This window comes from Kogia breviceps, chromosome 12 (genome assembly GCF_026419965.1).
Source record: "Kogia breviceps isolate mKogBre1 chromosome 12, mKogBre1 haplotype 1, whole genome shotgun sequence".
NCBI classification, from domain to species: Eukaryota; Metazoa; Chordata; class Mammalia; order Artiodactyla; family Physeteridae; genus Kogia; species Kogia breviceps.
Window position 1 is genome coordinate 84908814 of NC_081321.1, and position 21414 is coordinate 84930227.

The 21414-nt window shown below is 43.3% G+C and overlaps 1 protein-coding gene and 1 long non-coding RNA gene across 8 annotated transcripts in view; one reads left to right on the plus strand and one right to left on the minus strand.

Annotated features, from left to right (window-relative positions):
- PAH (phenylalanine hydroxylase) overlaps positions 1-21414 on the minus strand; it is a 125523-nt gene that overhangs the window by 11547 nt on the left and 92562 nt on the right. For 4 of the 7 annotated variants that reach the window (XR_010835891.1, XR_010835890.1, XM_067009998.1 and 1 more), the window contains 2 exons: positions 20205-20320; positions 16991-18141 (listed from right to left, as the gene is read on the minus strand). Coding sequence is in view for 2 of the 7 variants with exons in the window: in XM_067009998.1 (XP_066866099.1) it covers positions 18098-18141; positions 20205-20320 (160 nt within the window). In the remaining 5 variants the exon portion in view is untranslated. Of the gene's footprint in view, positions 1-2307; positions 3495-3668; positions 4217-4449; positions 4773-16990; positions 18142-20204; positions 20321-21414 lie in introns of those variants that run through there. The other 3 variants (XR_010835888.1, XR_010835887.1, XR_010835889.1) reach the window with 3 other exon arrangements.
- LOC136792286 (uncharacterized) lies at positions 3029-4972 on the plus strand. The gene is made up of 2 exons (XR_010835894.1): positions 3029-3442; positions 3966-4972. It is a non-coding gene; the product is annotated as an uncharacterized lncRNA (long non-coding RNA).

The window sequence follows — 21414 nt, forward strand, 5'->3', positions numbered from 1 at the left end:
GTCCTCAATATGTATTAGCATATTTAATTGCTAAAAGAAACCTGTGAGGTAGGTATGTATGTATGATTATCCTCAATTTGCAAATGAGGAAAACCAAAGTTTAGCAAGATTAAATAAATTTCTCAAGGTTACACAGCTAGTTGTGAAAGAGCCAGGATGAAATCTCAGCCTGTCTGACTTCAGGCTACCAGCTCTACTCTGTGGCATTTTTCCTTCCCAGGTACTCATGAACAAGAGAGTTCAATTTCCCTTTATCTGTATGTCTGGGGTTAGAGTTCGTGCAGTACATATACATTGGCCTAAATCCACGTTCACATTTCCAGCCTTATTATTAGGAAAGATAGGGGTCTGCCTACATGACAGATTCCTGCATGACAGGGACAATGATTGTATTTATTCTCAGTGCAGATGAGAAGCCTGCCTGGAGTCCCGTTTTAGAACTTTGGAGAGTGTACATTGTAAGCTCTGGAATGAATTCCCGACAAACAGGGTGATCGTGGTCCAGACTGTGTCCCTGCTTGGTGGCCAGATGGTGGCGGTTGTCGAGAGCTTATGTTTTCCTTGGAATCCAAGCAAATTTAAGAAAGAGAAATGAAGACATCTGAGTAAAGCAAGCGCAACTGTGTCATAGAATAAGGTTTAAGGACGGTGATCGGGGAAGAAAATATAGAAGCTCATGGGAGCAACACATGACAGCACCACAGTCAAGTCATCACTGAAACACTATATTCCTCTCTTGCTTTGAGTTCTCCGGGAAGAAGAACCCGAGAAGAGGATTCTAGTGCAAATAGTTTATTTAGGAACTGAAGATAGAAAATTAGGAAGGAGAGATGGGGAAGGAAAGGCAATAATGAAAGGGAGTGTTATCAAGCAGCTCTTACTGTGGGCAACTGAGCTTAACCTCACTGAAGAAACTCTGAGAGCCAGTGTATATATACATTTTTAAAAATCCTCTTCCAACTCTTATTGGTCATTGGTAGAAGATTGATGGAGAGTTTTTGTTCTACCATAGGGCAGGCAAAGTGCCTTAGAATCCAGTTAAAACTTTCAGGAAAAGAAATGCAGGAGCTGGCGGCTGGGAGTCAGCCTTCCTGCACTGAAGTGGATAGAGCACAGGGATATGGGTGGGTCACTGACAGTGTCTAAGCAATTTTGCTTTTAGAGGGCAAGAGAAACATAGTAGCTAACACTTCTTAATGATTAGCCTCAATTATCACAGCCGGCTGTATAAAGTGGGCACTATTATTGTTGTCATTTTGTAATTAACGAAAGGTACAGACAGGTAACGTAATTGCTGGTATGCAAATAGCCGATAAATGGTAAAGCCAGGAGTTGAATCCAGTGGGTCTGACTCTAAAACCCATTATCTTATTGCATCTAAGTAGGCAGACTGTAGCTTCAGGCTCCTTAATCAATTCCCATTTCTCTAGCTCCATCCCTCTTGGTTATACTGGGTATTTTTATCCAGCAAAAAAAAATCCAAGTTGCTGCCAACAGTTTTCTATTGCCCCCCCCTTTTTTAAACATCTTTATTGGAGTATAATTGCTTTACAATGGTGTGTTAGTTTCTGCTTTATAACAAAGTGAATCAGTTATCATATACACATGTTCCCATATCTCTTCCCTCTTGCCCCTTGATTAGCATTTTTCTAGGCAGGGTTAGTGATAATTAATGCTGCCATTTAGCACTCTCCTAAACTCTTTAGAGGTTTACCCATGAGGCATTTCCTGTTGTATTCCCACCCTACTGATGAGGAAACAGAAGCACAAGGTGGAAAGAATTTGCTTGAGGCCATATATTCAGTGAATGGGAAAACCCAAGTTTCAACATGACTTGACTCCCTTGCTTAATCGCTATGTTCTGCTGTCTTAGTCAGAAAGATTTACAAGAACAAAGTTTTGAGTAGGCTGTGGCACTTGGCAATTCCAGGAACTACCTTTAAAAAGAGGCAAAGTGAGTATAGCCAATCCAAGGAAATGGTATCTCTACTCAGTTTTGACTCAGAAAGTATGAACAAGGAAATACAATGATATGCCTCTGGGCTAACTTGTGTATTTCTGAGCTCTTGTTTTAAGGCATCAATAGATAGGCTGACACTGAACTTAGAAATGTCATATTCATGTAAATTTCCAGCTGGGACAAAGCACCCTTAGCCTTGGGAGCAGGTTTGGATTCTAGACAGCGGATCTTTCTTTCCAAGGACTAAAAGGGAGAGATGTATCCATAATTAACATCTTGTTTTTTCTCATTTCAGTGGTATTTGTTTTTACAGAAAATATTGAAATAAACAAAATAAAATCAACCGAAAAAGTTGAAATTTTGTCTTTAATTGCACCATCTTTTTTCTTTTCTTAAAACCACTATATAAGGTAAACAATGAGAGCGGCCTCTGACCCCCATCCCAGCCTCAGAAGCAACCACTGTCAACATTCTGGTGCTCACAAGTCTTTTTTTTCCCTCTGTGATCATAAAAATATACCTATAAACCAAGTACATACATGTACACCATTGACAGCTTTTTTTTAAAAAAAATGAAAATGTGCTCATGCTTTTTTTTCACTTAACCATACCTCCTAGACCTCCCTGATAGTCAGTATTTACAGATTGACCTCATTTTATTTCGAGCCCCTGCACAATGCTCCAGTATATAGATTATAATTTATCTAAACAATCTGTTATTGATGGACATTTGGCTTGTTTCAAAATATTTATTGATACAAAAAGTGCTACAGGAACCATCTTGGTGTATTTTTTTACATTGCCCAATTCATGTTTTTTTTAGAGCATTTAGCACTTGCCTGAGGGTGTCAAATGGTTGAGATTTCCGCCCCCTTTGAACCACCCAGATAAAGCTTAACTGAATGTTTTCTTTTCGGAGTCCTAGACTCCCTTCCACAAACACTTCCTGCTTCTGATTCTAGTTTAGATGCCCACAACCAGTAGCAGTAATTTAAATTATAAATCCCTAAAGGCAAGAGTGTGTCTGCATTCCCATTCTGACACCCAACCGGGAAGAAAACCCAGTGGGAGTCTTTCCTCCTCCCTTGTCTCTCCCCGCCCCCCTCAACCTCGTCATAGGTCCAGCCTTCCACCCTGACCACTGTCTCCTGGGCCAGCCCTGAGTACTTTGGGGGTTCGCAGAGATCAAAACATTAGAAGATGCTGCTCAATTGAATTGAAATATGCCTCCCGTGCTCCCTGCCACCCACCGACCCCACGCACACAAAGAAAGCCACAGCTCCTTGAACAAAGGTTATGCCTGTGGAAAGGCTTCTTCAGTCTTGAATGAACAGGAAGCCTTTTTCTCCTTGAGCTCTGCCTCTACACTTGGAATGGGAGCCAGCAGAGAAGGCCAGTCTGAAGCAGAAGGATCTCACGTTCTCTTCCCACCTTCCGACAAAAGGCAAGAACCCCCAGACCTCAACGCCCAGCTGGGCCCTGGTAAGCAGACCTCCCTCTCAGTTCTTTCTACAGGACCTGGGGATCCTGGGATCTGGAAAGAGAGGAGGCGGGCGTGAGGCAATCACCCAGTGGTTGTCGAAATGGGGACACTGGGACGAAAAGACTAATACGGGTGAGGGAATTCCACACCCGGCCACCCCTCCCCACAAAGAGCCGTGTTAAGAGGGATGGGGTGTGGAGGGGAAAACGGAGGGACTGAGCTTACCTGGGAAATCTCAGCTCCACTGCACAGAGAGGCTTCCGGCACATCTCTCTCCCTTCCCTCGCTTTGAAGGGAAGGGGTACCTTGATGACTTGGGCAGCCTTTGACAAGCCAGCCTCCCTCGGGCAGAGAAGCAAGGTCACCTCCGCCCTGTCGTCTCCTGGGTCCTGCGGCCGCCTTTTCCCCTCTGCCAACTCCCTGGGCGCTGCCCCTCGGGCGCGGAAGCTGAGCTCCCAGCGCTGCAGACCTCGGAACTCATGGGGCGCCCCTTCTTGGCTCTCTCGTTCTGACCCTTCATAGGGCGCTTAGCTCAAGGCGGGACTCCAGGCTCTCAGAAGTCACCGGCGGTGGTGGGGAGAGCAGAGCAAGAGAGGGCCGATTCCGGCTGCCACCGTCCTCCCGGGTGGAACTGGAGACTGCCCGGGGCTGGGAGGACCGAAGGACCTCGAGGCGGCAGCTCTCCGTGGTCCTGCCCGACGTCAACGCGCGGATACTTAAGGCCAACAGCAGCCCGCCCATCTTCCGCTAAAACGGATGGAGGAGTCCGGGGGCTGTGGTACCGGCAATGGTTTTAATTAACCCGCTTGCAGGCGGGCTAATTGAAGTCTGCGTGCCGCGTTTCCGCACCCTCCCAAACGTGCGCCAATTGCCAGGGCGAACCTGAAAGTTTCTTTTCACTTCCCCCCTCAGCGCTATCTCCCCTTGTGAACTAAAACGATGTGGACGCTTGCCACCCTCTCACCCTGCTTCCTCCTCGAAGCAATTCCGCCTCCGGCACCCTTACCTGCCTCGCCTCTCGGTCCACGCGGAAAAGCGGAAGGTGAGGGCTGCGTAGCCACGTGGTCGTTTCCTGCTTTACTCGCGACCCCCAAGCCGCCAGCCTGGTCCTGGAAGCTGCAGGGTGGAAGGAGCCTGGGACTGGCTTAAAACCCACGGCCCTGGTCTGTGTGTCGGGGGATGCAACTTTAATCTCACCAGATAGTAACTGATCTGTGGATCGGTGAGGTTTGAACCCCTAAAAATGGGGCGTGTGTTTCGGTTCCGTCCGAGCTGAAACTGAGCCACGACTGAAACACGCGAAGTGCTTCCTTTTAGTTCGGTGAGCTCCTGGGAGGGAAGAGAAAAGGAGGTTTGGAAATGGGGTGGTGCAGAGAGGGAAACATACCAGCTACACCAACTTCCGCGTTGCCCTCGCAGTAATCACTTTAATGCGCCTGGTCCCGGGCTGAGCAGGAAGTAGACAGGCAAATAAATACTTGTTGAATAAAACCCGAAAAGTGTAATAAATTGCGTTTTAAAGCTTTGTATATTCGTTGATTCTCTCTTCCCTCTGTCAAAGTATACAGCCGATGGCAGATTTGGGAGACATTTATTCTACGATCCTTTTATGAGGATGCTTTCTTATAACGTACGGATCTTTTTTTTTTTTTTTTTTTTTTTTTGCGGTACGCGGGCCTCTCACTGTTGTGGCCTCTCGCGTTGCGGAGCACAGGCTCCGGACGCGCAGGCTCAGAGCACAGGCTCCGCACGCGCAGGCTCAGAGCACAGGCTCCGCACGCGCAGGCTCAGAGCACAGGCTCCGGACGCGCAGGCTCAGCGGCCATGGCTCACGGGCCCAGCCGCTCCGCGGCACGCGGGATCCTCCCGGACCGGGGCACGAACCCGTGTCCCCTGCGTCGGCAGGCGGACTCTCAACCACTGCGCCACCAGGTAAGCCCCGTCCGCATCTTTGAGCGACTAATTCATTCTATTCTATTTTGCAAGAATTGTTATTTCCATTTGGCCCTCTACATTGGCTGTTTCTTGGGTCGGCTTTGGAGCAAAATGTTCAGAGCGGGAGATGGCTTGACCATAGTACCAACTACTTTTATTTTAAAAATTGGTCTCGGGCTTCCCTGGTGGCGCAGTGGTTGAGAGTCCGCCTGCCGGTGCAGGGGACGCGGGTTCGTGCCCCGGTCCGGGAGGATCCCGCGTGCCGCGGAGCGGCTGGGCCCGTGAGCCATGGCCGCTGGGCCTGCGCGTCCGGAGCCTGTGCTCCGCGAAGGGAGAGGCCACAGCGGTGAGAGGCCCGCGTACCGCAAAAAAAAAAAAAAAAAAAAAAAAAAAAAAATTGGTCTCTACTTCCTGCCCCTGGAAAGACAAAAAGCCTGCCAACTCTCATGTCCCAAGGCGACCTTAAAATTGGGCAGCAAAATGAAGGTAGGTTTTCTTGTGTTGGTTCCTCAGTAAAACAACTTATCTAGAGAATGATGATTTTCAAGACAATTTCGTTTATGTTAACCATTTCACAGAATGAGCACATGATATTCGCAGCAGAAGAGTGGCATTAGCAGCAGAGTGAATGCTGGCTTTTGGGAGGTTATGGTTGAAAACAGGGCTGGTAATGCCATAGGTCCAGAAGGAAAAAGAGAACACACAATGGTGTGGGAATGTCAGAAATGGGCTTAAAGGAGTGAAGGTCTATTGCGAGCTTTAAACAGGAAATTTCCATCTCAGTCTCCAAAGTTATCTTTTTCAAGATACAGTATTAGCTTCAAGTTGATGCACATTTCATTATTTTATTGCTCACAGCTTTAATGTCTATAGTATATACAGCTGGATTGTGTTGAAAGGTTTAAATTCTGCTTTAGTCAAACTCCTTTCTCAAGTGTAAGCCAAAGAGTCTTTATGTAGGGCACCTCCACAATCATCCATCTCTTTGGAATGATGGGTCAACTTGGGATCATGTTGCTGGACCCAAACAACCATAATAATAATAACCAGTTCTGGGCTTCCCTGGTGGCGCAGTGGTTGCGAGCCCGCCTGCCGATGCAGGGGACACAGGTTCGTGCCCCGGTCTGGGAAGATCCCACGTGCCGCGGAGCGGCTGGGCCCGTGAGCCATGGCCGCTGAGCCTGCGCGTCCGGAGCCTGTGCTCCGCAATGGGAGAGGCCACAACAGTGAGAGGCCCGCGTACTGCAAAAAAAAAAAAAAAAAAAAAAAGGCTAAAGAAATGAGGAAAGTGGTAACCTCATGCAAGGAAGGATGACCTAGAGAACAAAAAAACCCCACCACAAACCAGTTCTTATGGGAGTTCATTTGTGCTTCACACCAGCAATAATAAACATTTTAAATTGTTAGAATGTTACTGAAAGTGGTTGAGAGGCATCTATAAGCAAAATATGTTATTTGATTTTTGTGACAATCTTTGCAGGCTCAGCGGCCATGGCTCACGGGCCCAGCCACTCCGCGGCATGTGGGCCCGGACCGGGGCACGAACCCACGTCCCCTGCATTGTCAGGCGGACTCTCAACCACTGCGCCACCAGGGAAGCCCTGTGACAATCTTATAAGGTAGGCATTTCTCTTCCCCATTTTACAGAGGAGGAAATTGGGGTCGCCAGAGCAGTGCTACTAAAGATGCTACATCTTCCGATCTCAAATAGTATCACGTGGGAGTGCACCACTAACAAAAACACGATACCCAACTTTCATTTGTATAAAGTGCAAAACACTGGACGTTGTCACCAAAGGGACCACATCACACTTGTCCACTTTGCCTTTCCAATATTCAGCCAAAATTTGTTCAGAGTCTGTAGTGAGCTAGACTATCATCAGAGTCAGGCCTCTTGATCTTTGTACTTAACTCCTCCTAGACTCTTCACCCCTCCTTACTTTTGCTCAGTAAAAGGATAGACTCTGGGCTTTTCCATCCTCTTCCAGGCCAGTAATTTCCGTGCTGGGTGTGGGTACTGTCTGCAGTGCTGAGAAACGCAGTTTAGAGAGGCACGGATAGTCTGTTCCTCTCCCTCCGCTCCAGCCTCACGCACTTTCTAGCTCTCTTACCTGGCACTTCGCTGTCATAAAACCGCTCTTTTAAAATCTCAGCCTGCCCTTTGCGCAGGGAAGCGATTTTTTCTCCCTTTCGCTAGGACATTCTGGGAATGGAAAGTTTGGGAAAGGTTCTGTTTCCTCCTTCCTCACTCGGAAATTTGATTTTTTTTTTTTTCGATTCTGTGCTTTTTTGCAATTATTAGGCAAGTCACTCATTGCTTTCTGACCATTTCTGACCATTTCGGCCCCACTATAGATAACTAAGAAGTTTCACTGATGCAATTCTGTCCCCTTTATTAATTGACATTTATTAAGCTCTACCATATGTCAGTTGTTGAAGCAGTATAAATACAAACTATCTAGCCATAACCTAGCCTATACAAGGGATAATATCTTTATTTAAAAAAAATCATAGCTTAGACTAAGATGCAAAACTTTCAATAGCTTTTAAAAGGGAAAGTTGCAAGTTTAGTTGTTTCTCAATTTTTTCTTGCAAAACAGTTTATTTGTGAGAGACAATCTTCACTACACTCCCTGTGATTCAACTCAGAAAATTTTTTAAAAGATTTTGAGCACCTACCATGTGCTACACGCTAAAGCTTTCAGAGGTGAAGAAGATAATCAACGTTGTTGTTTTTATGAAGCTGATATTTTAGTGGTAGATTCTTTGAAGCACAACTAAATGATATAACTTACAAATCTAGAATTAAAATTTAGTTTCCTCCTTTCAAAAACTCACTGAACACTAATGCTATGCAGTTTTAATATTCTTCCAATATATTTCTTTTGTTTGGACACACCAAGATTAGCTGTCAGTAAAACATTAATATTGTTTCTTTTAAAACTGCTCATTTACTATATATTAAATAGATAGTAATACTAACACATGGAAATATATTGAATTCCATCGCTATAGCTTTTATATCCAGATAAAAAGTATTGAGTAACATGAAAATTTCAGAGACTACATCTTCCATTCAGTGTGTAATTTCTTCCTGCCAAAATTACAACCTAAACCTAAGCTTTGACTTAGAACACACTAAATTATCTTCAGTAGGACTAAAAATCACTATTAAATAAAATATCCAGTCTAAAATACTATATAATATTTCAGTTCCAGAGTCCAGAAATTTTCTAATTTGCATTTAATGTAAAGAAACATTTATCAAAATAGTCCCTTTGCAGAGTGTTTGGGCACTAAAGGAACACCAGAGAAAAAGCCCGCTTCCACTTTTAGGATCAGTGCTTGTCAGTGGGTTCTTCAAAGGCATGAGGAAATACATACAGACAAGAAAATTCCAGCTTCAAAGCAATGAAACCTCAGACACATTCAAACCAAATTGCTCTTTCCACCCTGCTGGCATGCTTAGGCAGGTATTATTACACCCTATGAGTACATTAGGGACAGCTGTTTAAAGACACGTTAGCATGTGAAATGTATTTCAAGGCTGGAAGGGATCTTGAATCATCCTGTTTAACGCCTCACTGTTAGAATTAAACTGAGGTCCAAAGAGGGGAAGTGACTTATGCAAGGTGACCTAATTGGCAAGTGGCAGAACTGACCACCAGAAGTCAGGTTTTCTCAAACTTGATGTACCCAGTAGATTTGACTGAGCATAAAAGAATCGCTTGGGGTACTTAAAAACACAGCTCTCTGTGTCCCATCCCCAGATATTCTATTTGGGTAGGCTGGGATGGCACCTAGGATTTACCGTTGTTAACGATACAACTGGTCTGCGAATCACACTTGAAGAAGTACTACAAAAATCCTTTAATATTTCCAAAATAATATGGTAGAGTGGTGTGAAAATTTAAAGCAAAGCTTTTTTTTTTTTTTTAACATCTTTATTGGAGTATAATTGTTTTACAATAGTGTGTTAGTTTTTCCTTTACAACAAACTGGATCAGTTATACATATACATATGTTCCCATATCTCTTCCCTCTTGCATCACCCTCTCTCCCACCCTCCCTATCCCACCCCTCTAGGTGGTCACAAAGCACAGAGGTGATCTCCCTGTGCTATGCAGCAGCTTCCCACTAGCTATCTAATTTACATTTGATAGTGTATATATGTCCCTGCCACTCTCTCACTTCATCACAGCCCACCCTTCCCCCTCCCCATATCCTCAAGTCCATGCTCGAGTAAGTCTGTGTTTTATTCCCATCCTACCACTAATCTCTTCATGACATTTTTTTCCCTTAGAGTCCATATATATGTGTTAGCATACGGTATTTGTTTTTCTCCTTCTGACTTACTTCACTCTGTATGACAGACTCCAGGTCCATCCACCTCATTATAAATAACTCAGTTTCATTTCTTTTTATGGCTGAGTAATATTCCATTGTATATATGTGCCACATCTTCCTTATCCATTCATCTGTTGATGGACACTTAGGTTGCTTCCATGTCCTGGCTATTGTAAATAGAGCTGCAATGAACATTTTGGTACATGAGTCTTTCTCAATTATGGTTTTCTCAGGGTATATGCCCAGTAGTGGGATTGCTGGGTCGTATGGTAGTACTATTTGTAGTTTTTTAAGGAACGTCCATACTGTTCTCCATAGTGGCTGTATCAATTTACATTCCCACCAGCAGTGCAAGAGGGTTCCCTTTTCTCCACACCCTCTCCAGCATTTATTGTTTCTAGAGTTTTTGATGATGGCCAATCTGACCGGTGTGAGATGATATCTCATTGTAGTTTTGATTTGCATTTCTCTAATGATTAATGAGGTTGAGCATTCTTTCATGTGTTTGTTAGCAATCTGTATCTCTTCTTTGGAGAAATGTCTATTTAGTTCTTCTGCCCATTTTTGGATTGGGTTGTTTGTTTTTTTGTTATTGAGCTGCATGAGTTGCTTATAAATTTTGGAAATTAATCCTTTGTCAGTTGCTTCATTTGCAAATATTTTCTCCCATTCTGAGGGTTGTCTTTTGGTCTTGTTTATGGTATCCTTTGCTGTGCAAAAGCTTTTAAGTTTCATTAGATCCCATTTGTTTATTTGTGTTTTTATTTCCATTTCTCTAGGAGATGGGTCAAAAAGGATCTTGCTGTGATTTATGTCGTATAGTGTTCTGCCTATGTTTTCTTCTAAGAGTTTGATAGTGTCTGGCCTTACATTTAGGTCTTTAACCCATTTTGAGTTTATTTTTGTGTGTGGTGTTAGGGATTGTTCTAATTTCATTCTTTTACATGTAGCTGTCCAGTTTTCCCAGCACCACTTATTGAAGAGGCTGTCTTTTCTCCACTGTATATCCTTCCCTCCTTTATCAAAGATAAGGTGACCATATGTGTGTGGGTTTATCTCTGGGCTCTCTACCCTGTTCCATTGATCTATATTTCTGTTTTTGTGCCAGTACCATATTGTCGTGATTACTGTAGCCTTGTAGTAGAGTCTGAAGTCAGGGAGCCTAATTCCTCCAGCTCCATTTCTCGTTCTCAAGATTGCTTTGGCTATTCGGGGTCTTTTGTGTTTCCATACAAATTGTGAAATTTTTTGTTCTAGTTCTGTAAAAAATGCCAGTGGTAATTTGATAGGGATTGCATTGAATCGGTAGATTGCTTTGGGTAGTATAGTCATTTTCACAACGTTGATTCTTCCAATCCAAGAACATGGTATATTTCTCCACCTATTTGTATCATCTTTAATTTCTTTCATCAGTGTCTTATAGTTTTCTGCATACAAGTCTTTTGTCTCCTTAGGTAGGTTTATTCCTAGATATTTTATTCTTTTTGTTGCAATGGTAAATGGGAGTGTTTTCTTAATTCCATTCTCAGATTTTTCATCATTAGTGTATAAGAATGCCAGAGATTTCTGTGCATTAATTTTGTATCCTGCAACTTTACCAAATTCATGGATTAGCTCTAATAGTTTTCTGGTAGCATCCTTAGGATTCTCTATGTATAGTATCATGTCATCTGCAAACAGTGACAGCTTTACTTCTTCTTTTCCTATTTGGATTCCTTTTATTTCTTTTTCTTCTCTGATTGCTGTGGCTAGAACTTCCAAAACTAGGTTGAATAAGAGTGGTGAGAGTGGGCAACCTTGTCTTGTTCCTGATCTTAGTGGAAATGGTTGCAGTTTTTCACCATTGAGAATGATGCTAGCTGTGGGTTTGTCATATATGGCCTTTATTATGTTGAGGAAAGTTCCCTGTATGCCTACTTTCTGCAAGGTTTTTATCATAAATGAGTGTTGAATTTTGTCAAAAGCTTTCTCTGCATCTATTGAGATGATCATATGGTTTTTCTCCTTCAGTTTGTTGATATGGTGTATCACGTTGATTGATTTGCGTATATTGAAGAATCCTTGCATTCCTGGGATAAACCCCACTTGATCATGGTGTATGATCCTTTTAATGTGCTGTTGGATTCTGTTTGCTAATATTTTGTTGAGGATTTTTGCATCTATGTTCATCAGTGATATTGGCCTGTAGTTTTCTTTCTTTGTGACGTCTTTGTCTGGTTTTGGTATCAGGGTGATGTTGGCCTCATAGAATGAGTTTGGGAGTGTTCCTCCCTCTGCTATCTGTTGGAAGAGTTTGAGAAGGATAGGTGTTAGCTCTTCTCTAAATGTTTGATAGAATTCGCCTGTGAAGCCATCTGGTCCTGGGCTTTTGTTTGCTGGAAGATTTTTAATCACAGTTTCAATTTCAGTGCTTGTGATTGGTCTGTTCATATTTTCTATTTCTTCCTGGTTCAGTCTTGGCAGGTTGTGCATTTCTAAGAATTTGTCCATTTCTTCCAGGTTGTCCGTTTTATTGCCATAGAGTTGCTTGTAGTAATCTCTAATAATCTTTTGTATTTCTGCAGAGTCAGTTGTTACATCTCCTTTTTCATTTCTAATTCTATTGATTTGAGTCTTCTCCCTTTTTTTCTTGATGAGTCTGGCTAATGGTTTATCAATTTTATTTATCTTCTCAAAGAACCAGCTTTTAGTTTTATTGATCTTTGCTATTGTTTCCTTCACTTCTTTTTCATTTATTTCTGATCTGATCTTTATGATTTCTTTCCTTCTGCTAAATTTGGGGTTTTTTTGTTCTTCTTTCTCTAATTGCTTTAAGTGCAAAGTTAGGTTGTTTATTCGAGATGTTTCCTGTTTCTTAAGGTATGATTGTATTGCTATAGACTTGCCTCTTAGAACTGCTTTTGCTGTATCCCATAGGTTTTGGGTCATTGTGTCTCCATTGTCATTTGTTTCTAAGTACTTTTTGATTTCCTCTTTGATTTCTTCAGTGATCACTTCGTTATTGAGTAGTGTATTGTTTAGCCTCCATGTGTTTGTATTTTTTACAGATCTTTTCCTATAATTGATATCTAGTCTCATAGCGTTGTGGTCGGAAAAGATACTTGATACATTTTCAATTTTCTTAAATTTGCCAAGGCTAGATTTGTGACCCAATATATGATCAATCCTGGAGAATGTTCCATGAGCACTTGAGAAAAATGTGTATTCTGTTGTTTTTGGATGGAATGTCCTATAAATATCAATTAAGTCCATCATGTGTAATGTATCATTTAAAGCTTGTGTTTCCTTATTTATTTTCATTTTGGATGATCTGTCCATTGGTGAAAGTGGGGTGTTAAAGTCCCCCATTATAATTGTGTTACTGTCAATTTCCCCTTTTAAGGCTGTTAGTATTTGCCTTATGTATTGAGGTGCTCCTATGTTGGGTGCATAAACATTTACAATTGTTATATCTTCTTCATGGATCGATCCCTTGATCATTATGTAGTGTCCTTCTTTGTCTCTTGTAATAGTCTTTATTTTAAAGTCTATTTTGTCTGATATGAGAATTGCTACTCCAGCTTTCTTCTGATTTCCATTTGCATGGAATATCTTTTTCCATCCCCTTACTTTCAGTCTGTATGTGTCCCTAGGTCTGAAGTGGGTCTCTTGTAGACAGCATATATATGGGTCTTGTTTTTGTATCCATTCAGCCAGTCTGTGTCTTTTGGTGGGAGCATTTAATCCATTTACATTTAAGGTAATTATCGATATGTATTTTCCTATTACCATTTACTTAATTGTTTCGGGTTGTTCTTGTAGGTCTTTTCCTTCTCTTGTGTTTCTTGCCTAGAGAAGTTCCTTTAGGATTTGTTGTAGAGCTGGTTTGGTGGTGCTGAACTCTCTCAGCTTTTGCTTGTCTGTAAAGGTTTTAATTTCTCCATCAAATCTGAATGAGATCCTTGCTGGGTAGAGTAGTCTTGGTTGTAGGTTTTTTTCCTTCATCACTTTAAATATGTCCTGCCACTCCCTTCTGGCTTGTAGAGTTTCTGCTGAAAGATCAGATGTTAATCTTATGGGGATTCCCTTGTGTGTTATTTGTTGTTTTTCCCTTGCTGCTTTTAATATGTTTTCTTTGTATTTAATTTTTGACAGTTTGATTACTATGTGTCTTGGCGTGTTTCTCTTTGGGTTTATCCTGTATGGAACTCTCTGTGCTTCCTGGACTTGGTTGACTATTTCCTTTCCTATATTAGGGAAGTTTTCAACTATAATCTCTTCAAATATTTTCTCAGTCCCTTTCTTTTTCTCTTCTTCTTCTGGGACCCCTATAATTTGAATGTTGGTGCGTTTAATGTTGTCCCAGAGGTCTCTGAGACTGTCCTCAGTTCTTTTCATTCTTTTTTCTTTCTTCTGCTCTGCAGTAGTTATTTCCACTATTTTATCTTCCAGGTCACTTATCTGTCCTTCTGCCTCAGTTATTCTGCTATTGATCCCATCTAGAGTATTTTTCATTTCATTTATTGTGTTGCTCATCGTTTCTTGCTTCCTCTTTATTTCTTCTAGGTCCCTGTTAACTGTTTCTTGCAAATTGTCTATTCTATTTCCAAGATTTTGCATCATCTTCACCATCATTATTCTAAATTCTCTTTCAGGTAGATTGGCTATTACCTCTTCATCTGTTAGGTCTGGTGTGTTTTTATCTTGCTCCTTCATCTGTTGTGTGTTTTTCTGTCTTCTCATTTCGCTTATCTTACTGTGTTTGGGGTCTCCTTTTTGCACGCTGCAGGTTCGTAGTTCCTGTTGTTTTTGGTGGCTGTCCCCAGTGGCTAAGGTTGGTTCAGTGGGTTGAGTAGGTTCCCTGGTTGGGGGGACTAGTTCCTCTGTTCTGGTGGATGAGGTTGGATCTTGTCTTTCTGGTGGGCAGGTCCTCGTCTGGTGGTGTGTTTGGGGATGTTGGTAACCTTATTATGATTTTAGGCAGCCTCTCTGCTAATGGATGGGGCTGTAGACCTGTCTTGCTCTTTGTTGGGGATAGGGTGTCCAGCACTGTTCTTTGCTGGTCCTTGAGTGAAGCTGGGTCTTGGTGTTGAGATGGAGATCTCTGGGAGATTTTCGCCGTCTGATATTACGTGGAGCTGGGAGGTCTCTTGTGGACTAGTGTCTTGAGGTTGGTTCTCCCACCTCAGGGACACCGCCCTGGTGCCTGGCTGGGGCGCCAAGAACCTTTATTCAACACGGCTTAAAATAAAAGGTAGAATAAATAGAAAGGAAAGAAAAGGAAGGAAGGAGGGAGGGAGGGAAGGAAGGAAGAAAGGAAGGAAGAAATGAAGGAAGGAAGCAAGAAAGGAAGGAAGGAAGGTGCAGAGGAAGAAAGGGAGGAAGGAAGAGAGGAAGGGAGGAAAGAAGGGGGGAAGGAAGGAAGAAAGGAGGGAAGAAAGGAAGGAAGAAAGGAAGAAAGAAAGGGAGAAGACAGAGTAGTATAAAGTATAGTTATTAAAATAAAAAATAATTATTAAGAAGAAAAATTTCCTTTAAAAAAAAAAAAAAACAGAAAAATGGGTCGGTCTAACCCTAGGACAAATGGTGAAAGCAAAGCTATACAGACAAAATCTCACATAGCAGCACACACATACACACTCACAAAAAGAAAAAAAAGGGGAAAATAATAGTATATCTTGCTCCCAAAGTCCACCTCCTCAACTTGGGATGATTCGTTGTCTATTCAGGTTTTCAACAGATGCAGGGCACTTAAAGTTGATTGTGGAGCTTTAATCCGCCGCTTCTGAGGCTGCTGGGAGAGACCTCCCCCTCTCCTCTCTGTTCGCACAGCTCCTGGGGTTCAGCTTTGGACTTGGTCCCGCCTCTGCGTGTAGGTTGTCCGAGGGCGGCTGCCCTTCGCTCAGACAGGATGATGTTAAAGGAGCAGTTGATTCGGGGGCTCCAGCTCACTCAGGCTGGGGGGAGGGAGTGGCACGGGGGCGGGGCGAGTCCGCGGCGGCAGAGGCCGACGTGACGCTGCACAGGCCCAAAGCGCGCCGTGTGTTCTCCCGGGGAAGCTGTCCCTGGATCCCGGGACCCCGGCAGTGGCGGACTGCACGGGCTCCCGGGAGGGCCGGTGTGGAGAGTGACCTGTGCTCACACACAGGCCTCTTGGTGGTGGCAGCAGCAACCTTAGCGTCTGACACCCGTCTCTACTGTCCGTGCCGACAGCCGCGGCTCGCGCCCGTTTCTGGAGTTCCTCTACGCGGTGCTCTTAATCCCCTCACCTCACACCCGAGGAAGCAAAGAGGCAAGAAAAAGTCTCTTGTCTCTTCGGCAGCTCCGCGCCCGCTTCTGGGGCTCCTTTAAGCGGCGCACTTAATCCCCTCTCCTCGCGCCCAGGCAGCAAAGAGGGAGGAAAAGGTCTCTTGCCTCTTCGGCAGCTCCAGACTTCTCCCGAACTCCCTCCCGGCCAGCCGTGGCGCACTAGCCCCCTTCAAGCTGTCTTCACTCTGCCAACTCCAGACCTTTCCCTGGGATCCGACTGAAGCCCGAGCCTCAGCTCCCGGCCCCGCCCGCCTCGGCGGGCGAGCAGACAAGCCTCTCGGGCTGGTGAGCGCCGGTCGGCACCGATCCTCTGCGGGAATCTCTCTGCTTTGCCCTCCGCACCCCTGTGGCTGCGCTCTCCTCCGCGGCTCCGGAGCTTCCCCCTCCGGCGCCCGCAGTCTCCGCCCACGAAGGGGCCTCTAGTGTGTGGGAGTCTTTCCTCCTTCACGGCTCCCTCCCACTGGCGTAGGTCCCGTCCCTATTCTTTTGTCCCTGTTTATTCTTTTTTCTTTTGCCCTACCCAGATATGTGGGGAGTTTCTTGCCTTTTTGGAGGTCTGAGGTCTTCTGCCAGCATTCTGTGGGTGTTCTATAGGAGTAGTTCCACGTGTAGATGTATTTCTGATGTCTCTGTGAGGAGGAAGGAGATCTCCGCGTCTTACTCTTCCGCCATCTTTAAGCCGTCCTCCAAAGCAAAGCTTTTAAGGCATTTTTACTCTCCCCACCGTTTCTCATATTCGTGTGTTCATGTAAAATGCACAACCAATAAAAGTAAAAATCTGTTGACCTGACTTGGGTTATCACAATGAGCCCCTGAGATGGGTTGGAAATCTGAGAATCTGATCATTCTTTCAACACAAGTTTATCCAGATAATATATTTCTAAGGGCAATGAGAGGACTGTTTCGTTCTAATATTTGAAACTACAAAATTGTGTAACCCCTAAAGTTTTTTTAAACATAATCAAACTTCTCATATCTGTTGAAAGTTTGCTGTTTAATAATGCATTCCTCTATTCATTCAGTGAATATTTACTGAACATCTACCAGCCAGGCTTTTCATTAACATCTATTGCATCTTAAGGGTCTTCAAAATGTCTCCAAAAACAGACTTGACAATCAACTGGAGAATGACACTGCACGTTGCAGGAGTTAGATGGGGAGTTCTATACTCTCCACAGCAGCATTTATGATTACAATAAAGCATACAGAAATATTTTGATTTTACACTTTGAACTTTAATATTTATAACAATTTTAATAGGCTCCTGAATTAAAGAAAATCTCCATAGGCAAAGTAACAAAGCAGTAATTAGAATCATAGTTCCCTGAAATAGAAAATGACCTTTGCAACAAGAATAAAGACGCAGACATAGAGAATGGGCTTGAGGACATGGGGAAGGGGAAGGGGAAGCTGGGACAAAGTGAGAGAGTGACATGGACATATATACACTACCAAATGTAAAGTAAAATACATAGCTAGTGGGAAGCAGCCACATAGCACAGGGAGATCAGCTCGGTGCTTTGTGACCACCTAGAGGGGTGGGAAAGGGAGATGCAAGAGGGAGGGGATATGGGGACATATGTATATGTATAACTGATTCACTTTGTTATAAAGCAGAAACTAACAAACCATTGTATAGCAATTATACTCCAATAAAGGTGTTAATTCAATTCTGACAGACTTGTGTTTCACAACGAGTGATATATACTCCTTTAGGAATTCTCTAGAGCAAATAACAAAAATATTTAGGAAGGTTGAATGAAGCAGGTCCCGAATTTTCAATAACTCTGATGAAATGGGACAGGTTATTGATTTTTAACTCAACTGAGAGTATGGGATTATCATCTCTAAATCAAAGATGACCCCAAAAGATCTACCATTATGCTTTGGGGTCTGTATTAACATGCTGTCATTTCAGATTATTTTGATTTATTTGTGGATCCTCCAGCTTGTTCTAGAAAGGATTCAAGGCTGTTATTTTGAATTAAGGTTTGCTTTTCAGACTTTTTCAGATGAAATGAAAGAAGCAGTAGGATTTCCATCAACAGATTCTCCAGTTGATGGATCAGGTTCAGTGCATGGCTTCACTTTAATTTCTGGAGGGCACTGCAAAGGATTCCAACTTCACCTACAAAGAAAAACAAAGGAGCCACTCATAACATGAACAAACACCCTTCAAGTGTCCACAGTATGTAAAACACTAGGGGATCAGTGGGGTGTGTGGATATACTAGGTACCACTGCAAACTTCAAGGAGCTGGCAGCTTAGTTAGGATGATAGGATTTGGGCTGTTATAGGCAATTCCAAGTTGTAGGAAGCTATTAATAGCTAGAGCTATTAATGTAGTTAGTTTCCCTTTTCCATAGGCTGTTTCTCAGGGAAGGAGTTAATCATTTTCTCCCCAGGATATCACTAGCTGTTCTGTTTCTCTTTCACATGACCAACCATAGATGCTTGCAAGGAGCTAAGCCACAGAACCTAAGCCACACAAACCCGCTGTGTCAGAATCACCTGGGGCCTTATTACAAATACAAACTCCTGAGTCATATCACACATTCAGTGAATTTAGTCTGGGGATATGACTCAGGACTATTAATTTCTAACTAGCTCTCCAAGTGATTCTAAGGGACACTAGGTTTGAGAAGGCATGGTCTAAGCAGGTAAGTTAGCCTAGATTGCCAGACCACTGGACTAAGGAAGGTACAATGGAGTTGCTTCCATTCATGACATGTTCTCACATGCCAAGGGCCCACAGGGACATAGACTCTTCATAGAAGTGGAAGAGGCCTTAGAGACAGACCGGCCTCACTCCTTCCTAGATCTTGAGGAAAGTATAGAGCAGTGATGGGGCCTTATATTACGTCACGTAGCTCTAAGGACCCCTTCAGTTCCTAAATTTGTTGTTCTGTGCTTTAAAAAATGTCCTTATAAACAATAGCCTATGGAGTTATTTTTGCTTCCTCAGGGGAAATGAGAGAGAGAAAACAGCTATGGCCTGACCCTTCTATCTCACACCCCAGCCTCCAGAGCCCTTGGCTGGCCTCTTTGGTGAGCAGATCTGTTCCAGCCGTGTGTCCAAACGGTGTCGATGGGGGAGAATCAGCCTTGGGCTTTTTCAAGATGGCTGATTGCAGGGGGCCATACTTAAGGACAAATGACTATAAAGGGCTAGCTCTCCGTATTAGAAGTGGCCTCAGGCAACAGAAGAGGGGTATGAGAGGGATACTTCAAGCCCACCTGCCCTTTTGGCCTTTGTTAGCATTGTTTGAGATAGAAACCTCCACTTGGCCTAGAGCGCCTCCCTTTAGGCTTGATCCTTTGGTGGTTTTAGCCATTTATTCAATAGCTCTTGAGTACCTCATATGATTTTTAGGAACAGGGCTAACTGCTAGGGGTTTGACAGCAAACCTGACATGGCCCTCTCCTCAGGTCTAGTTGGGGAGACAAGTAAACAATTTCCAAATTATAAAAAATATAATGATAAATGCTCTGAGAGAGGGATCTGTGGGAATGCCAAGATGTAGGAAGGACACCCAAACCAGTCTTCCTATCAGAAGAGGTATCTATGAATGATTAAAAGATGAACTGGGGTTGGGACTGCTAAATGAGAGTGGTAAGGAGACTATTTTAAATAAGAACTGTATGGGCGAAGGCCAGGGCCCAGGGGAAAGCATGGTGGGTGTTGCTGGAGGGGAGTTTGAAGGCTAGAAAAAAAATCAGGCGATGGACAAATAACACTGTGATTTTTTAAGAGCAACTAGGATAACATCCTCATTGTCCAGGAAGAATAAAAGGTCAATAGATGAGCTACTCTATGGTTGATAAAGTAGACAGAACCTATTCCTTAGGGGTTGGTATTCCACGCAGAGCAAGATCCAGTGGACACTTGGAGAGAAAGGGGTGAGGATGCAAAGGAGAAAGAGGAATGTGGCAGCGACAAGCCAGAGCGGAAAAGTGGTGTGAGGGTAGGAGGTGGGGTGGAATCTAGGAAGGTCAAAGGAGAAGGGACACACAAGGCAATTCTGGCCTTTTTGCCAAGTTTTTCTCTTTCAGTAAATCAGTGGCTTCCCTGGAGATGCTTTTCTTCTTAATTAAATATTTAATACATCTCTTATCGTTCCTATGGTGAAGGTAAAAAGACACAATCCTCTATTTATGGGAAAATGGCCTCAAAGGGTGTAAATTACTTACTATGGATGGAGTCAGCCAAAATCTTAAGTTGCTGGGTATTGTCCAAGACCTCAATCCTCTGGGCGTATGGGTCATAACGAACTGAGAAGGGCCGTGGGATTATAGCAGCAAAGTTCCTGAAACCAAATCCATAGATCTAAGTGAAGGGTACCATTTGGGGAAAAATAATTTTAAAAGATTTTTCCGTTGCATTTCACTTGGCTGCTGGTAGCACTGAAACCCCACTAGAACAGGGGCCTTAGAACCAGGCTGAGAAGTGAAATGGAACTTTAGTGAGGTCCTCTTGGGAAGCCTTTGTGTGCAGTAGGTGTGTCTTATGTGTATATACAAACACACTTCCGCACCTACCTCCAAAAAGTTGGAAGTAGCCTACCATAAAAGTACACAATATAATAAGGTCAAAATTTTTATCATGAAATAAAATAAGAGTAAGTAAAATCCAGCCAAAAAATGTTATAGAAAAAAAAAATGGATCAAGAGCCTCCTATGTCCCAAGAACTATAGCAAGTCCTAACTGTGCTATACTCTTCACAACTAATATCACTAACTTAGTCTTCATAAAAACGTTAGGAGGAAGGTACCATTACTACTCCCATTTGACAGATGAGGTAACTGAGGTTTGGGGAAGCTAAGTGACTACCAACGTCATGCAGGCAATACATCAGAAGCTGGGAAAGGACACAGGTAGCCTGACTCTGGCCTGGGCCCTTCACGTCCATGCCTCCTCGATGCATCTTTCCTGGGTCTTGGAGGAATGCACCATGAGGGCTTTATGAAACATAGGAAGCAACATCATTAAGAAGATATTCCAAAATGGCTTATAAAATGCAGAGACATCACAAATGATATTTCTATTTGGCTTCTGGTGAGAACAGAAGCTGCCATACTGAGAAGACAGTTATAAGGGAGACTAGTAGGGTTCTCCAAATTTGGCAAGAGCGGTGCAGCATGGTGGCCGGAAACCCAAGTTCCAGAGCCAGACTGCTGGGCTCCAATCCTGCCTTTGCCAATCGCAGCCCTTGTGGCACAGGCAAGGGGCTCCTCTGCACCTCGGTTTCTTTATCCTTCCAGAAAATTGGAACCCGAGCACTATGTGAGTGTTAGCTATTATCTTTTTTTTTTTTAACATCTTTATTTGAGTATAACTGTTTTACAATAGTGTGTTAGTTTCTCTTTTACAACAAAGTGAATCAGTTATACATATACATAT